This window comes from Pelodiscus sinensis, chromosome 5 (genome assembly GCF_049634645.1).
Source record: "Pelodiscus sinensis isolate JC-2024 chromosome 5, ASM4963464v1, whole genome shotgun sequence".
NCBI classification, from domain to species: Eukaryota; Metazoa; Chordata; order Testudines; family Trionychidae; genus Pelodiscus; species Pelodiscus sinensis.
Genome location: NC_134715.1, coordinates 132,977,880 through 132,995,785, shown reverse-complemented (window position 1 = coordinate 132,995,785; position 17,906 = coordinate 132,977,880). Strand labels below are relative to the sequence as shown.

Sequence of the window (17,906 nt, the reverse complement as noted above, 5' to 3'; positions counted from 1 at the left end):
TGCACAAGAAAAAGTACAGTAGATCATCAGGAGACAGGGATTTTTGCGCAAGAGTTATTCCTCTTTCTACGAGGAATAAGCCTTTTTGCGCAAGAGTGTGTGTGGACGGGGAACAGGGATTTCTTGCACAAGAAACCCCTATCGGAAAAAGCACTGGTGCTCTGATCACATGGCAGTGTGGATGCTCTCTTGCACAAAAGCACATGGCTGTGTAGACGTAGAAGCCTGCAGTGTAGATGTAGCCTTAGACTCTTAGGCTACGTCTAGACTGGCATGATTTTCCGCAAATGCTTTTAACGGAACAGTTTTTCCGTTAAAAGCACTTGCGGAAAAGAGCGTCTAGATTGGCACGGACGCTTTTCCACAAAAGCACTTTTTGTGGAAAAGCATCCGTGCCAATCTAGACGCGGTTTTGCGCAAGAAAGCCCCGATCGCCATTTTCGCCATCGGGGCTTTTTTGTGCAAAACAATACCGCGTTGTCTACACTGGCCCTCTTGCGCAAAAGCATTTGCGTAAGAGGGCTTTTGCCTGAATGGGAGCAGCATGGCATTTCCGCAAGAACACTGACAATCTTACATGAGATCGTCAGGGTTCTTGTGGAAATTCAAGTGGCCAGTGTAGACAGCTGGCAAGTTTTTCCACAAAAGAAACTCATGTCCCTTAAAGTTACCCCCTTCCCATGACTGGGAGTTGCAGGTGCTCAGATCTTGTGAAAATCTGCTTGCGCAGCGTTTGCACCTAAAATATGGATTTGGCTGCCTCACGCTAAGGCAGCCACGTTTCAATCGTCTCTCTTGTAAATTAGCTCTCCACATCCATAAAACTGCCCCGGGGACCCACTTCTGTGTGTTCCCCTTTGAATAGCTCAGAATCCCTCTGCAGGCAGAACGGAATTAAAATGTACGAATCGGAAGAATCAGGAGAGAGATCCTTTCAGGCAGTTTGAATTTAGAATAAGTTATTAGCTGGGAAAAATGACTCCCCTCCTCCACCCCCTTGGAAAATCCCCCCCCACATTTAATCAGTTTCTCGGCGGAAGAGGCAAAAAAAAATAAGGAAGTTTCCCTTCATTATTTTTTTCTGGATTCTAAAATAGTTAAGCTGCATAAATAAAACACCCCACTTCAAAACCGTGGATGTGTTTCTCTAACACGCGCAGAGGCCCGGAGATAAATTGAAATCAACCTTCCTGGGGGATCTTTAAATGGAACCAGTTTCTGTGGGGTTTAAACACTCCCCTTCCCGCCTTCCCGCCCCACCATCGCCCCTGGCCAATTATTTATGTTCTTAGGGAGTCTGACACATTCTCCCCCCCCTATATTACTTGATATAATGAATGCCAGTTTTGTAGCTCCGGCGGTGATTTATGGCGGGCCGTATGTGTCCTGAATAATTCTCACGTTTCCTGGTTTTAATTAACTCAAGTTCCATTCATGACACTACCATGTTGAGGCGGGAGGTAGCGGAACTTTGCCTACGGGACACATGATGGCTCCTAATAAGAACATTTGGTGGCCATACTGATCCTGACCTTGTGTCCTGTATTCAAGCAATACTCCATTGTCCGGACCAGGAATTATGAGGGCCTTCACTGTACATGGATCTCCTCTTGCTACGGATACGGATATGAAAGAGGTCTATAAAATCATGACAGATGTGGAGAAAGTGAACAAGGAAAAGTTATTTACTTGTTCCCATCACATGAAAACTAGGGGTCACCAAATGAAATGAATACAAAGCAGGTTTAAAACAAACCAAAGGAAGTTTTTCTTCATGCAGCGCTCAGCCAACCTGTGGAACTCCTTGCCAGAGGATGTGGTGAAGGCCAGGACTTGAACAGCGTTCAAAAAAGAGCTAGATAGATTCATGGAGGTTAGGTCTATCAATGGCTATTAGCCAGGATGGGTAGGGATGGTGTCTAGAAATGGGTGACAGGTGTTGTGTTCCCTTCCTCTAGGGCACCTGGCATTGGCTGCTGTTGGCAGACAAGATACTGGGCTGGATGGACTGTTGGTCTGACCCAGTATGGCTGTTTTTATGTTCTTATGTACCTCTCGCCTAACTTGTAGGCACTGTCTAATAGCCTAGTTCTGGGCCCTTTTGAGAGGGTGCTGACCAATCATAGCAAATTAAATGGCGGTTATTTGATGTGGCCCAATGTCCATGAAAAACTAAGATGATGCCACCACCAACTCGAGTTCTCTTGGCACCTACACTGGGGCGTGAATCCACATTTCCAGAGGGAAGATTTGCAACGGCAAAGCCAGCTGATGGGAATCGGAGGGAGAGCACGATTTGGAATGGAGATTACAGGCACGATGCAATTTCTTACGGTAGCATATGGCCAGCGCCACTAGGAACAACATCCCCACTCTTGCATGACCGTTCAAGGCCTAAGCCTCATCTGGTGGGACCTTTAGTGGACTATTGGTGGGACCATTGCTGGAATACTGCATCCACTTCACGCTTCAGACGAGGTGATGGAAAGTTTGGAAGCAGCTCCTAAGAACGACTCGAGAGCTGAAATCCTATCTGACAGCAAGAGTGTGAAGAAACTCAACGTATTTAGATTGTGAAAGAGGGTAAAAGGTAACGTGATCCATGTCTGTATGGGGAAGAGATTTCTAGCCCTTTCATTTAGCAGTCAAAGGCGGAATGCGATCTAATGGTTGGATGCCAAAAGGAAACAACTTCACACCGGACACGAGGCACACGCACGTTGGCTACGTCTACATCGGCACCCCTTTCCGGAAAAGGGATGCTATTGAGACGAGTCGGAATTGCAAATCCGCGGGGGATTTAAATATCCCCCGTGGCATTTGCATTTACATGGCTGCCGCTTTTTTCCGGCTCGGGGTTTTTGCCGGAGAAAAGCGCCAGTCTAGATGCGATTCTCTGGAAAATAAGCCCTTTTCCGGAGGATTTCTTATTCCTACTTTCAAGGAACTAAGGAAGCAAAACATCTGAAATGACCATTGCTGCTATATTCCTGTGTCTGCTCTGAATCTGTCTGCAGGTGTGGTCACCTCATCGCAAAAAGGCTCTCTTGGCATTGGAAAAGGTTCAGAAAAGGGCAACAAAAATGAGGAGGGATTTGGAACGGGTGACCTCTGAAGAGAGATTAAAGAGACTGGGACTTTTCATCTTAGAAAAGAGGAGACTGGGCGGGGAGGGAGGTATGATAGAGGTCTATAAAATCATGATAGGTCTGGAGAAAGTGAATAAGGAAAAGTTATTTACTTGTTCCCTTAACACAAGAACTAGGGGTCACCAAATGAAATGACTAAATAGCAGGTTTAAAACAAACAAAAGGAAGTTTTCCTTCATGCAGTGCACAGTCAACCTGTGGAACTCCTTGCCAGGGGATGTTGTGAAGGGGAGGACTTTAACAGGGTTCAAAAAAGAATTAGAAAAATTCATGGAGGTTTAGTCCATCAATAGCTATTAACCAGACAGATGGCAGAACAAGGAGTAATGGTCTCAAGTTGTGGTGGGAGAGGTCCAGGTTGGATATTAGGAAAAACTATTTCCCTAGGAGGGTGGTGAAGCACTGGAATGGGTTCCCTAGGGAAGTAGTGGAGTCTCCATCCCTAGAGGTGTTTAAGTCTCGGCTTGACAAAGCCCTGGCTGGGTTGATTTAGTTGGAATTGGTCCTGCCTAGAGCAGGGGGCTGGACTTGATGACCTTCTGAAGTCTCTTCCAGTTCTATGATTCTATGAACCAGGATGGGTAGGAATGGTTTCCCTAGCTTCTGTTGGTCAGAGGCTGGGAATGGGTCATGGGAGAGATTACTTAAAGATTCCCTGTTCTGTTCACTCTCTGTGGGGCATCTGGCATTGGCCACTGTTGGAAGACAGGATAATGAGCTAGATGGGCTTTTGGTCTGACCCAGTGTGGCCATTCTTATGTTTTCTGTGTTTGTTTCCTTTCCCCTGTGTGCACAGGAGCACTTCTGGAGCTTGGACAAGACGGAAAATAAGATCCCACCCCAGCTTGTCCTCCAGATCTGGGACAACGACAAATTCTCTTTTGACGACTACTTGGGTAAGCTGGGAGGCGTCGGTGGCTCTCACAACTGATGTGTCAGGTGGCTGCCATCTCTGAAAAACAGATTAAAAATGGCCTAAAAAGTCAACCTAAAAAGTGATTTTTTTTCAAACATTTTTGGCAAATGGAAATGTAAAAAAACAACCCCTTTTGAATCAGAGGGGTAGCCGTGTTAGTCTGGATCTGCAAAAGTGGCGAGGAGACCTGTGGCACTTTATAGACTAACAGATGTGTTGGAGCATAAGCTTTCGTGGGCAAAGACCCACTTCGTCAGATGCAAAACCCCTTTTGAGTAGAACGAAACACGGAGTATCATGAAATGTTTAGTTTGACACCGCCCTAAACACTCTGGCTGCATCTAGACTGGCATGATTTTCTGCAAATGCTTTTAACGGAAAAGTTTTCCGTTAAAAGCATTTGCAGAAAAGCGCGTCTAGATTGGCACGGACGCTTTTCCGCAAAAGCACTTTTTGCAGAAAAGCGTCCATGCCTATCTAGACGCGCTTTTGCGCAAAAAAGCCCCAATCGCCATTTTCACGATCAGGGCTTTTTTGCGCAAAACAAATCTGAGCTGTCTACACTGGCCCTTTTGCGCAAAAGGACTTTTGCCTGAACAGGAGCGGCATAGTATTTCCGCAAGAAGCACTGATTTCTTACAGTAGGAAGTCAGTGCTTTTGCGGAAATTCAAGTGGCCAGTGTAGACAGCTGGCAAGTTTTTCCGCATTAGCAGCTGGTTTTGTGCCAGTCTAGACACAGCCTCTGTGTAGCCGTGGAGTGGTTTCCTAACTTTAAAAAAACCGTAAATCATGGGGAAGTGGAAAAAACGAAACATTTTGACTTTTTTCAGATTTTTTGGTTTTGTTTTTCACCATAAACAACTTGCTGCAGCCAACAGACAGGCCAGAAATGCCTTGTCTCTGAATCTGTCTTTTTTTTCACCGATAGAGTTTCAGGCAAGGACTGTCACCCCCAGTGCTGACAGAGAGCGAGAGTAAGAGGTGAACATAGAAGTCAAATCTTCATTGAACCCTTTGGATCAGAGGAAGGCCTTGTGGGGTTACTGAGGGTGTATTTCAGAGCCTTGTATTACAGCAGGAGTGATGATAGGTGATTCCGGAGTAACAGGTCTCTGGTTTGCTCCAGACCCTCGGCTGGTGTAAATTATCAGTAGCTCCAATGATTTACAAGAATCCATCTCAGGAGATGGCACTTTCACAACCCTTGGTCCCTGGCCCCATTGTCTTCCATATTCTGACGTGCTTAAACATTTTTCCCCGAGTATTTCACCTTGCGGCAGCTCTTGGCAAGCCCCTGGCGTCTTGTTCTGCCTTCAATCACGAGTGAGAACTGGCGTCAGACCGCTTTCTAACACCCTTTTAATACCCTCTATTTGTAGTCACTTTTCATGTTTCCCCTCAGCTTTTTCTCCTCCAGAACAAACAGGCCCGGCCTTTCAGCCCACGCCAAAGTAGATAAACTGAATTCCACAGTTTGCTGCCTGCGGGTCTTTCAGACAAGACTTTCAAACCCCATGGTCCAGTGTGTTTTGCATGGACGTTGAAGATCCCGGGGCATTTTGTGTAAGAATGGAGGGAGCGGGATGTCCTCAGGCAAATTTCCCTCCTGCCCCCCGGTGTTTTGTGCAGGTGGCAGGGCGCTCCGCCCCAGAGGTGGCTGCACTGGGTGTATATGGCTCGTGCAGTGTTTTGGGCTGTGGCAGGTACCGTAGAAATGTCAGGTGTTCCATTTCCCGATCTCCTGCGAGCCTTTTCCTTGCGAACCCTTTCCGACCGCTCTCCTCCAAACTCTCTCTAGTGTGACTGATCCACGCTGCATGGGGCCGATCCCAACTAAATCAGTCCGGCCAGGGCTTTGTCAAGCCGAGACTTAAACACCTCTAGGGATGGAGACTCCACTACTTCCCTAGGTAAACCATCCCAGTGATTCTCCTCCCTCCTAGGGAAATAGTTTTCCCTAATATCCAACCTGGACCTCTCCCACCACAACTTGAGCCCATTGCTCCTTGTTCTGCCACCTGTCACTACTGAGAACAGCCTCTCGCCAGCCTCTTTGGAACCTCCCTTCAGGAAGTTGAAGGCTGCTCTCAAATCCCCCCTCACTCTTCTCTTCTGCAGACTAAACAAACCCAACTCCCTCAACCTCTCCTCGTAAGTCATATGTCCCAGCCCCCTACTCATTTTGGTTGCCCTCCGCTGGACCCTCTCCAATGCGTCCACATCCTTTTTGTAGTGGGGGGCCCAGAACTGGACACAATACTCCAGATGTGGCCTCCCCAGAGCCGAATAAAGGGGAATAATGACATCTCTGGATCTGCTGGCAATGCTCCTCTTAATGTGCCCTAATATGCCATTCGCCTGCTTGGCTACAAGGGCGCCTGTTGACTCATCTCCAGCTTCTCATCCACTGTAACCCCCAGGGCCTTTTCTGCAGAACTGCTGCTTAGCCAGTCAGTCCCCAGCCTGTAACTATACTTGGGATTCCTCCGTCCCAAGTGCAGGACTCTGCACTTGTCCTTGTTGAACCTCATCAGGTTTCTTGTGGCCCAATCCTCTAATCTGTCCAGGTCACTCTGGACCCTATCTCTGCCCTCCAGCGCATCTACCTCTCTCCCAGCTTAGTATCATCTGCAAACTTGCCGAGGGTGCAATCAATCCCCTCATCCAGGTCATTAAGAAATGAATACATCTTGAATACTGCAGGCAAATGTGGTCGCCCCATCTCCAAAAAGAAATTTTGGCATTGGAAAAAGTTCAGAAAAGGGCGACAAAAATGATGAGGGGTTGGAACGGCTGCCCTGTGAAGAGAGTTTGAAAAGACTGGGCCTTTTCAGCTTAGAAAAGAGGAGACTAAGGGTAGAGGTCTATAAAATCATGACAGGTATGGAGAAAATGAATAAGGAAAAGTTATTTACTTGTTCCCACAACACAAGAACTAGGGGTCACCAAGGGAAACGAATAGATAGCAGGCTTCAAACAAAGAAAAGGAAGTTTTTCTTCACACAGAGCACTGTCGACCTGTGGAACTCCTTGCCAGAGGATGCAGTGAAGGCTAGAACTTTAACAGGGTTCAGGAAAGAGCTAGATAAATTCATGGAGGATAGGTCCTTCAATGGCTATTAGCCAGGATGGCTAGGAATGGTGACCCTAGCCTCTGTTTGTCAGAGGCTGGGAATGGGTCATGGGAGAAATTACTTAAAGATTCCCTGTTCTGTTCACTCCCTCTGGGGCATCTGGCATTGATCACTGTCGGCAGAAAGGACACTGGGATGGATGGGCCTTTGGTCTAACGCAGTGTGACCGTTCTTCAGGGATATTACCAGCTGCCTCTTGCTGTTATGCTAATCAGATACTCCCAGCTTCCCCCTTTTGTACAAGCCAAACGCCCCCGACTGCCACTGGTACACTAGGGCACAGGGTCTAAAATAAGTTGAGGCTGGACTGTCTGTACATTGGGTGTCAGTTCTTTGGAAAAGCTTTTCCAGCTGGCATCACCGTGGGCGCTGATCCCACTAGGAAACCCAGCCCTAATTTCGGTGCCAGTGATGCCCGCCGGGAAAGGACTTTCTAGGAGTGTTGCTTCTTGCAGGTTCTGTCCAGATGAACCTCAACCGGATGCCGGCGCCCGCCAAGACGGCCGAGAAGTGCTCGTTGGACCTTCTGGACGAGGCCGCCTCGGACCGCTTTGTGTCGCTCTTTGAGCAGAAAGCTGTCAAGGGCTGGTGGCCCTGCGCTGTGGAGGCAGAGGAGAAGAAGACCATCGCAGTAAGTCCCTGTGGTTCACTTGGCATCGTCTTTGCTTTTATCTTCTTTGTACAGACAGGAAGCGGAGGCTCAGAGCGGCTATGTGACTTGCTCAAGGTCACAAAGGAAATCGGTAGCAGGGCATGACCTGGGCTTTGGTTCTAGGCTCCGTGCTGTAGTAAACCTGGCTCCATCCTTCCTCTCCTAAGGGTTTGCCAACTTTTGTCACAGCACCTGCAATAACTCAGAACAAACCCTTTGTGGTAGGGAATGTAGCCTTGGTGAGCATGCTTAACTTTTCATTGGTGTCCCCTAAGAGCCTCAGGCATCGACCACGGCCCCATTGTACCAGGCGCCGTAGAAACACACTGCCACATGATGCTCCCGGGGTGGAGGTTGGAGAGTCGGAAACCTGACTTGTTCTGGTTGGCCACCCAGGTCACGTGGTACAGCCCACGTCTGCTCCCCGACTGGACGAGCATTTGGAACCCGGTGAAAAGCCACTTTGCAAGTAGTCGCCCTGAGCTGCCCCTTGTTTCCTCTGCTCTTCCAGCCAGTACACTCACGCACTGGCCCTTCCGTGGAGCAACAGGCAGAAGGGCTGTGTGCTTGGGTTAAGAAACAACGGGTGAATCTCGCTCCGCCGCCTCGCACGCAGAGTTTTAATTTGAAACAGAGGAACAAAGCAGTTGCCAGACTGGATCCGACCCATTGCCCACCCAAGCCAGCGTCCCGTGGCCAGCACCCGAATCCAGCAGTAGCAGATGTGGGATAATCTCCCTGATCCCACGGAGTGAACCGCTGGCAAAGCCCCGAAGCAATTTTCCTTTCTCAAGGCAGTGTTTCTCTGCACCTGGCCAGCCCCTCTCTATGTCCTGTCTCTTTGCCCGTGCAGGGGAAGCTGGAAATGACCCTGGAGATTGTGACAGAGCAGGAGCATGAAGAAAGACCAGCGGGGATGGGCCGCGACGAGCCAAACATGAACCCGAAGCTGGAGGATCCCAAGTAAGAGATTAGTTGGTTCTAACCTGGCCATAGGGAGACCTTAGAAGCCAGTTGGAAAGACAGGTCCCAGCGTCAGGAGATCACAATCTAGAGAGGCCCAACCCAGCAAACACAGCGGGGCAGCAGCGGTCACTATCACCTGCGGGGGCTGCTCGGGGGCAGGTACTGCCCGGATGTACCCTGTGGTCTCCAAGGGCGCACAGACCGTACCCTAGGCAGCCACTCAGGGTGTCCGATGGTGGGCAGGAGGCTCAGCTGGCGTGTTCTACCTGGACACATCTGGAGGGGGCCAGGTGACGCGTTCCACCTGGACACATCTGGGAGGGTGGGGACCAGCTGACACGTTCCACTTGGACACATCTGGGAGGGTGGGGGTCAGGTGGCGCGTTCCACTTGGACACATCTGGGAGGGTGGGGGTCAGGTGGCGCGTTCCACCTGGACGAATCTGGGAGGGTGGGGGTCAGGTGGCGCGTTCCACCTGGACGAATCTGGGAGGGTGGGGGTCAGGTGGCGCGTTCCACCTGGACGCATCTGGGAGGGTGGGGGTCAGGTGGCTCGTTCCACTTGGACACATCTGGGAGGGTGGGGGTCAGGTGGCTCGTTCCACTTGGACACATCTGGGAGGGTGGGGGGGGTCAGGTGGCGCGTTCCACCTGGACGAATCTGGGAGGGTGGGGGTCAGGTGGTGCGTTCCACCTGGACGCATCTGGGAGGGTGGGGGTCAGGTGGCGCGTTCCACCTGGACGCATCTGGGAGGGTGGGGGTAAGGTGGCGCGTTCCACCTGGATGCATCTGGGAGGGTGGGGGTCAGGTGGCGCGTTCCACCTGGACGCATCTGGGAGGGTGGGGGGTCAGGTGGCGCGTTCCACCTGGACGCATCTGGGAGGGTGGGGGCCAGCTGGCATGTTCCACTTGGATGCATCTGGGAGGGTGGGGGCCAGCTGGCATGTTCCACTTGGACGCATCTGAGAGGGTGTGGGTCAGGTGGCGCGTTCCACCTGGACGCATCTGGGAGGGTGGAGGCCAGCTGGCACGTTCCACTTGGACGCATCTGAGAGGGTGTGGGTCAGGTGGCGCGTTCCACCTGGACGCATCTGGGAGGGTGGGGGCCAGCTGGCATGTTCCACCTGGACGCATCTGGGAGGGTGGGGGCCAGCTGGCATGTTCCACTTGGACACATCTGGGAGGGTGGGGGCCAGCTGGCTCATTCCACCTAAATGTATCTAGGAGGCGGGGGTCATGTGGTGCGTTCCACCTGGATTCTTTCACAGTATTGGGGTGGGGAGGGACACCAGGGACATCAGGTTGCATTCAGTTGGCATGTTCCACCGGGAGGCTCCAGGGGCATTTGGGGGGAATGGTTCAGCTGGCCCGTTCTGCCTGGACGCACCCAGGCTGTGTGTACAGGGGTTCAGCCGGCACGTTCCATGGGACATCCGGGGGTCTTCCTGGTGCAGTCCCCCATGGAGATGCCTCTCGCCCTCCACGGTCACTAACGGATGGGGGGCCCATCCCGAGCAGTGACCTCAGAGCTAACCCTGACTGTCCTGGTTGCAGGCGCCCGGAAACCTCCTTCCTCTGGTTCACCTCCCCCTACAAAACCATGAAGTACATCCTCTGGCGGCGCTTCAAGTGGGTCTTTCTCATCGTCGTCATGGTCTTCATCCTGCTGCTCTTCATCGGGATTTTCATCTACGCTTTCCCGGTATGATGTTGGCAGGGGCTGGCGAAACAGCCAGGTCTCAGAGCCAGCTCCCGCTCCAGGGCTACGCTAGCTTTCCACTTACCCATCTCCCACCACTGCCCTGCGGCTGGCTCAACTCTGCCCATCGTGTGGGCATGCCCTTGTTATTTTAGCCATGCTGCGGTGTGGCTTTTCTGTGCCTCAGTTTCCCCATGTGTAGGCGGCGAGGTTTCATGGATTTCCAAAGTGCTTTGAGATCCTCCAGTGGAAGGCCAACTAAGGATGGAAAGCCCTACTGCTGCCTTGCATAAAAAGGCAGCTCCCCACGCCCCCGTCCCTGCCTTGAGCAGTAGTGAAAGTCTGTTTGAGTGTAATTGGTTAAAGATGCAGGGTACGTTACAGGGATCCAAGCAGTGCAATCACTCACAGTCAGGGCCTGGAAGGAGTAATTCTGCTGATATAACGTATGGCCCCGGGAGAGAGGTTCCCACCACCTCATTAATCAGCGCGGTGGCTTTCCTGCCTTGTGTTCAGTTCCATTTGCAAAACAAAATAAATAAATAACCGACCCTCCAGCCTTCCAGCTTGGCCTTGGGATCGGTTTCAAATCCTCCTCTTTTTAAAACCCCGAAATAATTCATGCTGTGCTTTGGATCCCATCCCTCCCCTCCCTAGGCTGATAGACAAATGAGCTACCTCTTTCTTTCCAGCACTTAACAAATTCTGTGCCGGGTACATGTATACCTCACCCCCTGCTCTTTTGGGGGTAATTTATAACTTCATCCAAGAGAGAGGCTGCATTTGCAGATTGCTTCGTAGGCAGCCATAAAGCAAAGTGCTCCGTGTCTTCTAAGCACTGTAATCTCTTTCAGACCATTTGAGATCACGCACTATAGATGGTTCTTGTGCGTAAAGGTATTATGGGATTAGAGCTTTGGAGTTCCTGGCTTTCAGTTCTAGACATGCCTCTTTATTTCTGCAAAAGCGACGAGGAGTCCTGTGGCACCTTAGGGTATGTCTACACTACCCTCCTAGTTCGAACTAGGAGGGTAATGTATGCATACCGCACTTGCTAATGAAGCCCGGGATTTGAATTTCCCGGGCTTCATTAGCATAAGCGGGGAGCCGCCATTTTTAAATCCCCGCTGCTTCGAACCCCGTGTAGCGCGGCTACACGGGGCTCGAACTAGGTAGTTCGGACTAGGGTGCCTATTCCGAACTACCGGTACACCTCGTTTCACGAGGAGTAACGGTAGTTCGGAATAGGACCCTAGTCCGAACTACCTAGTTCGAGCCCCGTGTAGCCGTGCTACACGGGGTTCGAAGCAGCGGGGATTTAAAAATGGCGGCTCCCCGCTTATGCTAATGAAGCCCGGGAAATTCAAATCCCAGGCTTCATTAGCAAGTGCGGTATGCATACATTACCCCGCTAGTTCGAACTAGCGGGGTAGTGTAGACATACCCTTATAGACTAACTGAAGTGTAGGAGCATAAGCTTTCGTGGGCAAAGACCCACTTCGTCAGATGCATGCAGATTCAGACTAACACGGCTACCCCTCTGATTCTTTATTTCTGGTTCCCCATCTTTTACTAATGGACAACCGTATTCGCCTCATCTGAGAAATGATCAGTTAACATGCTACGTATTATTTAAAAATACACAATTATTGACGTTCCAAGCACTGTCCCCTGCTGAACAAAATTGGAAATGATCTATTGTGTTTCATATGCCCTATACTACAGGCAATTAAAGGGGAGCTTCCTTAGTTCATGTAGAGGGGTCTGTTCTTTCTGAGCAGGAGGATCTCCATTCTATCCTTACTGTCTCCTTTAAGTTTCCAGTGGTTTAGGATTTGTTACGGAATTATGGTAATGAAACTAAGTGGAGAAACACAAAACTCCTCTAACTCTAAATATTGATTTATATTCATTACTGCCCGTGTTTTTCTCTGACTGTTCCTAGCAAATTGTTGTTGTATTTCATTTCACTTTGGACAGGCTGAGTCATCTTTCTTGAAAGCGAGACTTTGTTTCAGGGTCTGTATCTGTTTTCACTTATTTGAAATTTCTTTCCCTGGACTATTGGGTCACTGGGTTGTCTATCCTACGTGGAGGCGTCGTTCCTTTCCTGTTCTCTTAAATATCAACCTTGGTGCTAACGAGAGGGAAGGTTTGTGTGTTGGGGCTCCCCCCTAGGGGTGACCAGCTAGCAAGTGTGAAAAACTGGGACCCTTTTGTGTGTGTGTGTGTGTGTGTGTGTGGTATACTTAGGCATATATGTAGTTTCTTATATGTAAAGCCAAGTCCCTAACGTTGGGATGTCCCAACAATGTCTAGATACCCCTAACATACAGATCTTTGGCAAGAGTCACTGTTACAATGCAGAGCATGTATACTAAAGGACAGTCTCTTATTATTATTATTAGCCAATTAGCTAGCCCATCATAATATGGGATTTTCTTGTCTCTCCTCCACGTCGGTCTTCTCTCCTGAGCCTCTGGTCTCTCTCTCCGTCTCTCTCTCTCTCTCTCTTACTACTGCCTCCCCCTCTCTCTCAGCTCTCCTCTGCCTTCTGCCTCTCTCCCCGTCTCTCTCTTTCTCTTCTCCCCCTTCTGCCTCTCACTCTCCCTTTCTCTTCTCCTCCTCCTCCTGCCTCTCACTCTCTCACCGCTCTCCTCTGTCTCCGTTGGGGATGCACGCTCGTCCAGGCCCTGCCCTCTGGCTGTTCCCTCTGGGCGGCGCTGTTGCCTCCCTCCATGGCGCTCGGCCGACTTCTGCGCCGCTCGGCCGGGTCGCCACGTGGGAGCAAGTGGTGCAGGCAGCTGTTTGGGCCCCGCACTCCCCATGCAGCACTCTGCGCAGCTGCTGGTGGGTATTATCTACAGCTGGGTGCCCGGCCAACCACCGCCGCTCTCCGGCCACCCAGCTCTGAAAGCAGCAGTTCAGAAGTGAGAGTGGCAATAGCACGCCTCCCTCTAAAATAACCTTATGACCTTCCTGCAATTCCCTTTAGGGCAGGACCCCCAATTTAGGCAAGGCTGGTCTCCCCTGTGAAATCTGAACAGCAGAGGCTAAAAGCAGACAAACGATCGTATTTCATGGTCCATGGCACGTTTTTCATGGCCATCGTTTCTCCAGGGCTCTACACATTGACTGTGGAAGGGTGGGGGGTGGGGTGCTGTAGGTAGGTGGGAGGGGAAGCTTGTGGAAGTCTCATTTTGGGAAAGAGCCCAAAGGGTGGGAGAGCAGATCTGAACTGAAAACTGCAGCACAGAGAGCTAACAGCCCCAGGGCGGCCGGGTGCTTTGGGCTTTTCATAGAATCACCGAAACGGCTAATTGGAAGGAACCTTGGGAGGTCAAAGCCATCTCCGGGGGAAGTGGCAGGACCAGGTAAATCTGGACCATCCCTGACAGGTGCTTGTCCAAACTCAGGGTATGTCTACACTAGCCCCCTAGTTCGATCTAGGGAGGCTAATGAAGGCGACCGAAATTGCAAATGAAGCCCGGGATTTAAATATCCTGTGCTTCATTCGCATGTTCTCGTCCGGTCGTCATTTTAGAAATTGACTAGCCTGAAGTAACTGCCCACGTCTACATGCGGCAGTGAAACGGGATTCCGAATTAAAGCCCTAAATCGAAGTAGTTGTTATTCCTCCTGCAATGAGGTTTACCAGTTACTTCGATTTAGGGCTTTAATTCGGAATCCCGTTTCACTGCCGTGTATAGACGCGGGCAGTTACTTCGGGCTAGTCCATTTCTAAAATGGCGACCGGCCGGGAACATGCTAATGAAGTGCGGGATATTTAAATCCTGCGCTTCATTTGCAATTCTGGTCGCCCTCATTAGCCTCCCTAGATCGAACTAGGGGGCTAGTGTGAACATACCCACAGGGAATCCACCACCCCGGAGAGGCCAATTCCCGAGCTTACCTCCCCTTATAGCTAGAAAGTTTTTCCTGGTATTTAACCGAAATTCCCCTTGGGGCAGATGAAGCCCATTTCTTCAGTGTGCCTGGAGAACGATCGCTCACTCTCCTTTTTATAACAGCCCAGCGTCCTCGTGCTCCTCCATCTTCTTTTCTCAAGACTAAACATGCCAATTTTGTAACCTTTCCTCTTCGGTCAGGTTTTCGAGCCCTTTAATCATTTTTGTTGCTCTCCTCTGGACTCCCGGCAGTGCGTCCACCTCTTCTATATTGGAGAGAGTTTGTTTGTGAGGGAGCAAGAGAGTCTAGCTGTCCGTCTGTGAGTCTGTGTGTTCAAAAGCTCCTCCTGAACGCTAGGAGCTAGGCCCACCGAATGGGTACGCAGATTCTGCTTTGTCGTAATGTAAAGCAAGGGCAGGGTTTGGTTGTGCCAGGACAATGGGACGTGCCTGGACTGTGACTCTTTGTCATCACATGGAAAGGGAGGGGGCTGCCAGCAGGGACAGTTATACCGTGTAATGACCACAAGGAGGCAGCAAAGGGCCAGAGATGGGGATCAGGACAGCTTTAACCCCATTGGGCCAGCAGGGGGCAGGAGTGGAGGCAAGCTTCCCACCTGCCCCCCAGACGGTGCTGCCCCTGCTGTGGCCAGCCCTTCACGGAGTTGCTGCTCAGTCAGCATGGCCCCCATCACAGCCAGCTCCGGGCCCTCCTCACCTTCCCACCCTGAGTCCTGCACCCCCCCCCCACACCCAGCCCCCTGCTCTGAGCCCTTCCTCCCCCCAACTCTGACTCCAGCACCCCTCACAGCAACCTCCTGCCCTGAGCCCCTCCTCAACCCCAAATCCTGATTCCTGCACTGCCCACGGCTCCCTGCCCTGACCACCCCACACCCTCAAACCTTGATTCCTGTACCCCCCACACCTCCAGCCTCCTGCCTCGCCCCCACTCTCCCCAACCCTGACTCCTGCACCCCCACAGTCCCAGCCTCCTGCCCTGTACCCCCTTCATCCCAACACCCTGATCCCTGCACCTCCCACACACCCAAGCCCCCTGCCTTGAGCCCCCACACCCTCAAGCGGTTTTGACCCCCCCATTGGCCCGTCCTTTGGGGTCAGTCTTCAGCCCCCCCTCAGGCTAAATATTCTCTGAGCTGGGCTTGTGCGCCCCTTCCTTGGGGCTGTAGTGGGAACCCAGGCCTACCATCGACTCTGGGGCCCAGCTCACAGACCCCGTATTAAGCTGCAAAGGCAGCTTCTTCTGATATGCTGCTGTTTTCCTGGCACCCTTCCTTGTGCGGCTTCCCCACAGCTTGGGTTTCGCACAGTCTCTCTGGTTCCCAGGCCTCTGGCTTCTCCCCAGAGCCTCGCAGCTTCTCTTTCCTCTGCTGAGCCAACCTCTCTTCTCCCCTCCTTGGCCTGAGCCGCTCTCTGTGGGTTTCTCTACACAGGCCCCTCCTGTCTCCTCGGCAGCGGCCATTTTCAATTCTGAATGCCATTTTTCTCCTGATCTTTTTTTCCTGTCACTAATTAATCAGGGCATGAAACCGTCCCGGTGGTTTTTATTTCAGTCCATTTATCTTCCTACTGTGTGAGGTGACCTAAAAACTCACATAATGGATTGGGAAGGCTTGAGCTGATACGCAGATCTTGAGAATGAACATGCTCTGAGGCTTTATATGAGTTGTCTAGAAAAATAACGCAAGTTTCTTTGTCCACGAGCAAGAGGTGCCGTTTCTCCTGGCTAATAATGATGTGCTGACCCAGGCCTGGCCCTGTTACTGTACCCCCCTCCAGCATTGAGCAGAGAACCCTGCGGGGTTTTGTGGGTCGTCTCTAAAATGTGTCAGGTTTTGCAAAAATGGGAACAAGCTATCGAAAATGGTTTGAATCAGATGGCTCGTACATTGTCAACCAACCAACCAATGAAGGTGCTAATGGTTCTTGATGTCTGTGGACAATCTGGTGTCTGTCATCTTCCTTTCCAAGCGCTAACTACATGGCTCCGTAGTTTACCCGACATAGTCAATGAAGCGGGGATTTAAATAATCCCCGCTTCATTAAAATAAAAATGGCCGCTGCACCGTGCCGACAATCAGCGGATCCGGCACAGCGCGGCAGTCTAGATGTGGATTGGTCGACAAGGGAACCCTGTGTCAACCGTTCCCTTATGCCTCGTGGAACAAGGTTTACAGGAGCGGTCGACAAAGGCATCCCTTGTCGACTGATCCGCGTCTAGACTGCCGTGCTGTGCCGGATCAGCTGATTGTCGGCACAGCACGGCCATTTTTATTTTAATGAAGCGGGGATTATTTAAATCCCCGCTTCATTGACTATGTCGGGTAAACTAGTTTACATGGCTGCATCGACGGAGCCAAGTAGTCTAGACACACCGATGGTTCTTATCAGCCTCTTGTAACTATTTAATCTTCGAGATGCTACTAGACTAATTGTTTGTTTAGTTTTTCCTGTTTCAGACTCACTCAGCTATCCCTGTCAAGCTTAACTACGCACTGTCTTTTTTTCTTCCTCCGTTGCAGTATTTTTCCTTCTCTCTCTCCCTCCCCGCCCCTCCTTCCCTTATGTATTCTTGGATCTGGACTTCCAACACTCTAGTCATCTGAAAAAGTGGCTTGTACCCACAAAAGCTCTTGCTACCATCTACATGCTTTGTTAGTCTTTAAACTACTACTAGACTATTGGTTATTTTAAAAATTTTTCCTGTTCCAGGCTAACTCGGCTACCTCTCTGAAGCTATTGAAAATCTGAGCTATTGAAAATGTACCAAGGATTGTTCCTCACAGCTATACTCATAGATTACTCAACAGCCTGAACCAATTTACAACTAACTTTACTTCTAGTTGCCACTATAATCTTTACCAAGGCCTTTGCATGTCAGGATGGGTACAGTGATGTTCCCGGGAGTTTTCTACCCTTCTCTCTAAACACTACCTAGTCTGTCAACAGGGGCATCTTTAATCAGCAGGCTAAAGCATCATAAATCCAGTGGCTGGAAGCTGGGGTTAGGAAAACTCAGTTGGGAAATGTAATGCTATTTTTAACAGCCAGTGTAATTAAGCACTGGAAAAACTTACCGAGCGCTGTGGTAAATTCATCATCCCATGAACTCCCTTCATTGAGATTGGATGTCTTTCTAAGATACGCTCCACTTCCACCACCGGTTGTTGAGCTCCGGACCATTCACCGGGGCCCTGATCCAGTGCGCACTGAGGTCAAAGGAAAAGCTCCCTCCTTTGGTTTAAATGGGCGTTCCATTTGAGCTGGACTTAAGGGCGGGCAGTTGCTTCCTTTCACTCGCCACTGGGTGAAATCCTCCAACTTTTGACAGACAAAAGGCCAGTGGCTCCTAGCAGTCCCCTCTGACCTTCTAAATCTAGAAAGCCCAGGGAATACCAGTGGTTATTGTGAAGATATTACTGACCATTGAAATACAAAACCGCCGTGCCACTTCCAGCTGGA

At 50.6% G+C, this 17,906-nt stretch overlaps 1 protein-coding gene across 12 annotated transcripts in view; it reads left to right on the top strand.

The window, feature by feature from the left end:
- DYSF (dysferlin) overlaps positions 1–17,906 on the top strand; it is a 263,140-nt gene that overhangs the window by 241,005 nt on the left and 4,229 nt on the right. For all 12 annotated transcript variants that reach the window (XM_075931062.1, XM_075931054.1, XM_075931056.1 and 9 more), the window contains 4 exons: positions 3,946–4,045; positions 7,656–7,831; positions 8,706–8,815; positions 10,374–10,521. In XM_075931062.1, coding sequence (XP_075787177.1) covers positions 3,946–4,045; positions 7,656–7,831; positions 8,706–8,815; positions 10,374–10,521 — 534 coding nt within the window. The remainder of the gene's footprint in view (positions 1–3,945; positions 4,046–7,655; positions 7,832–8,705; positions 8,816–10,373; positions 10,522–17,906) is intronic.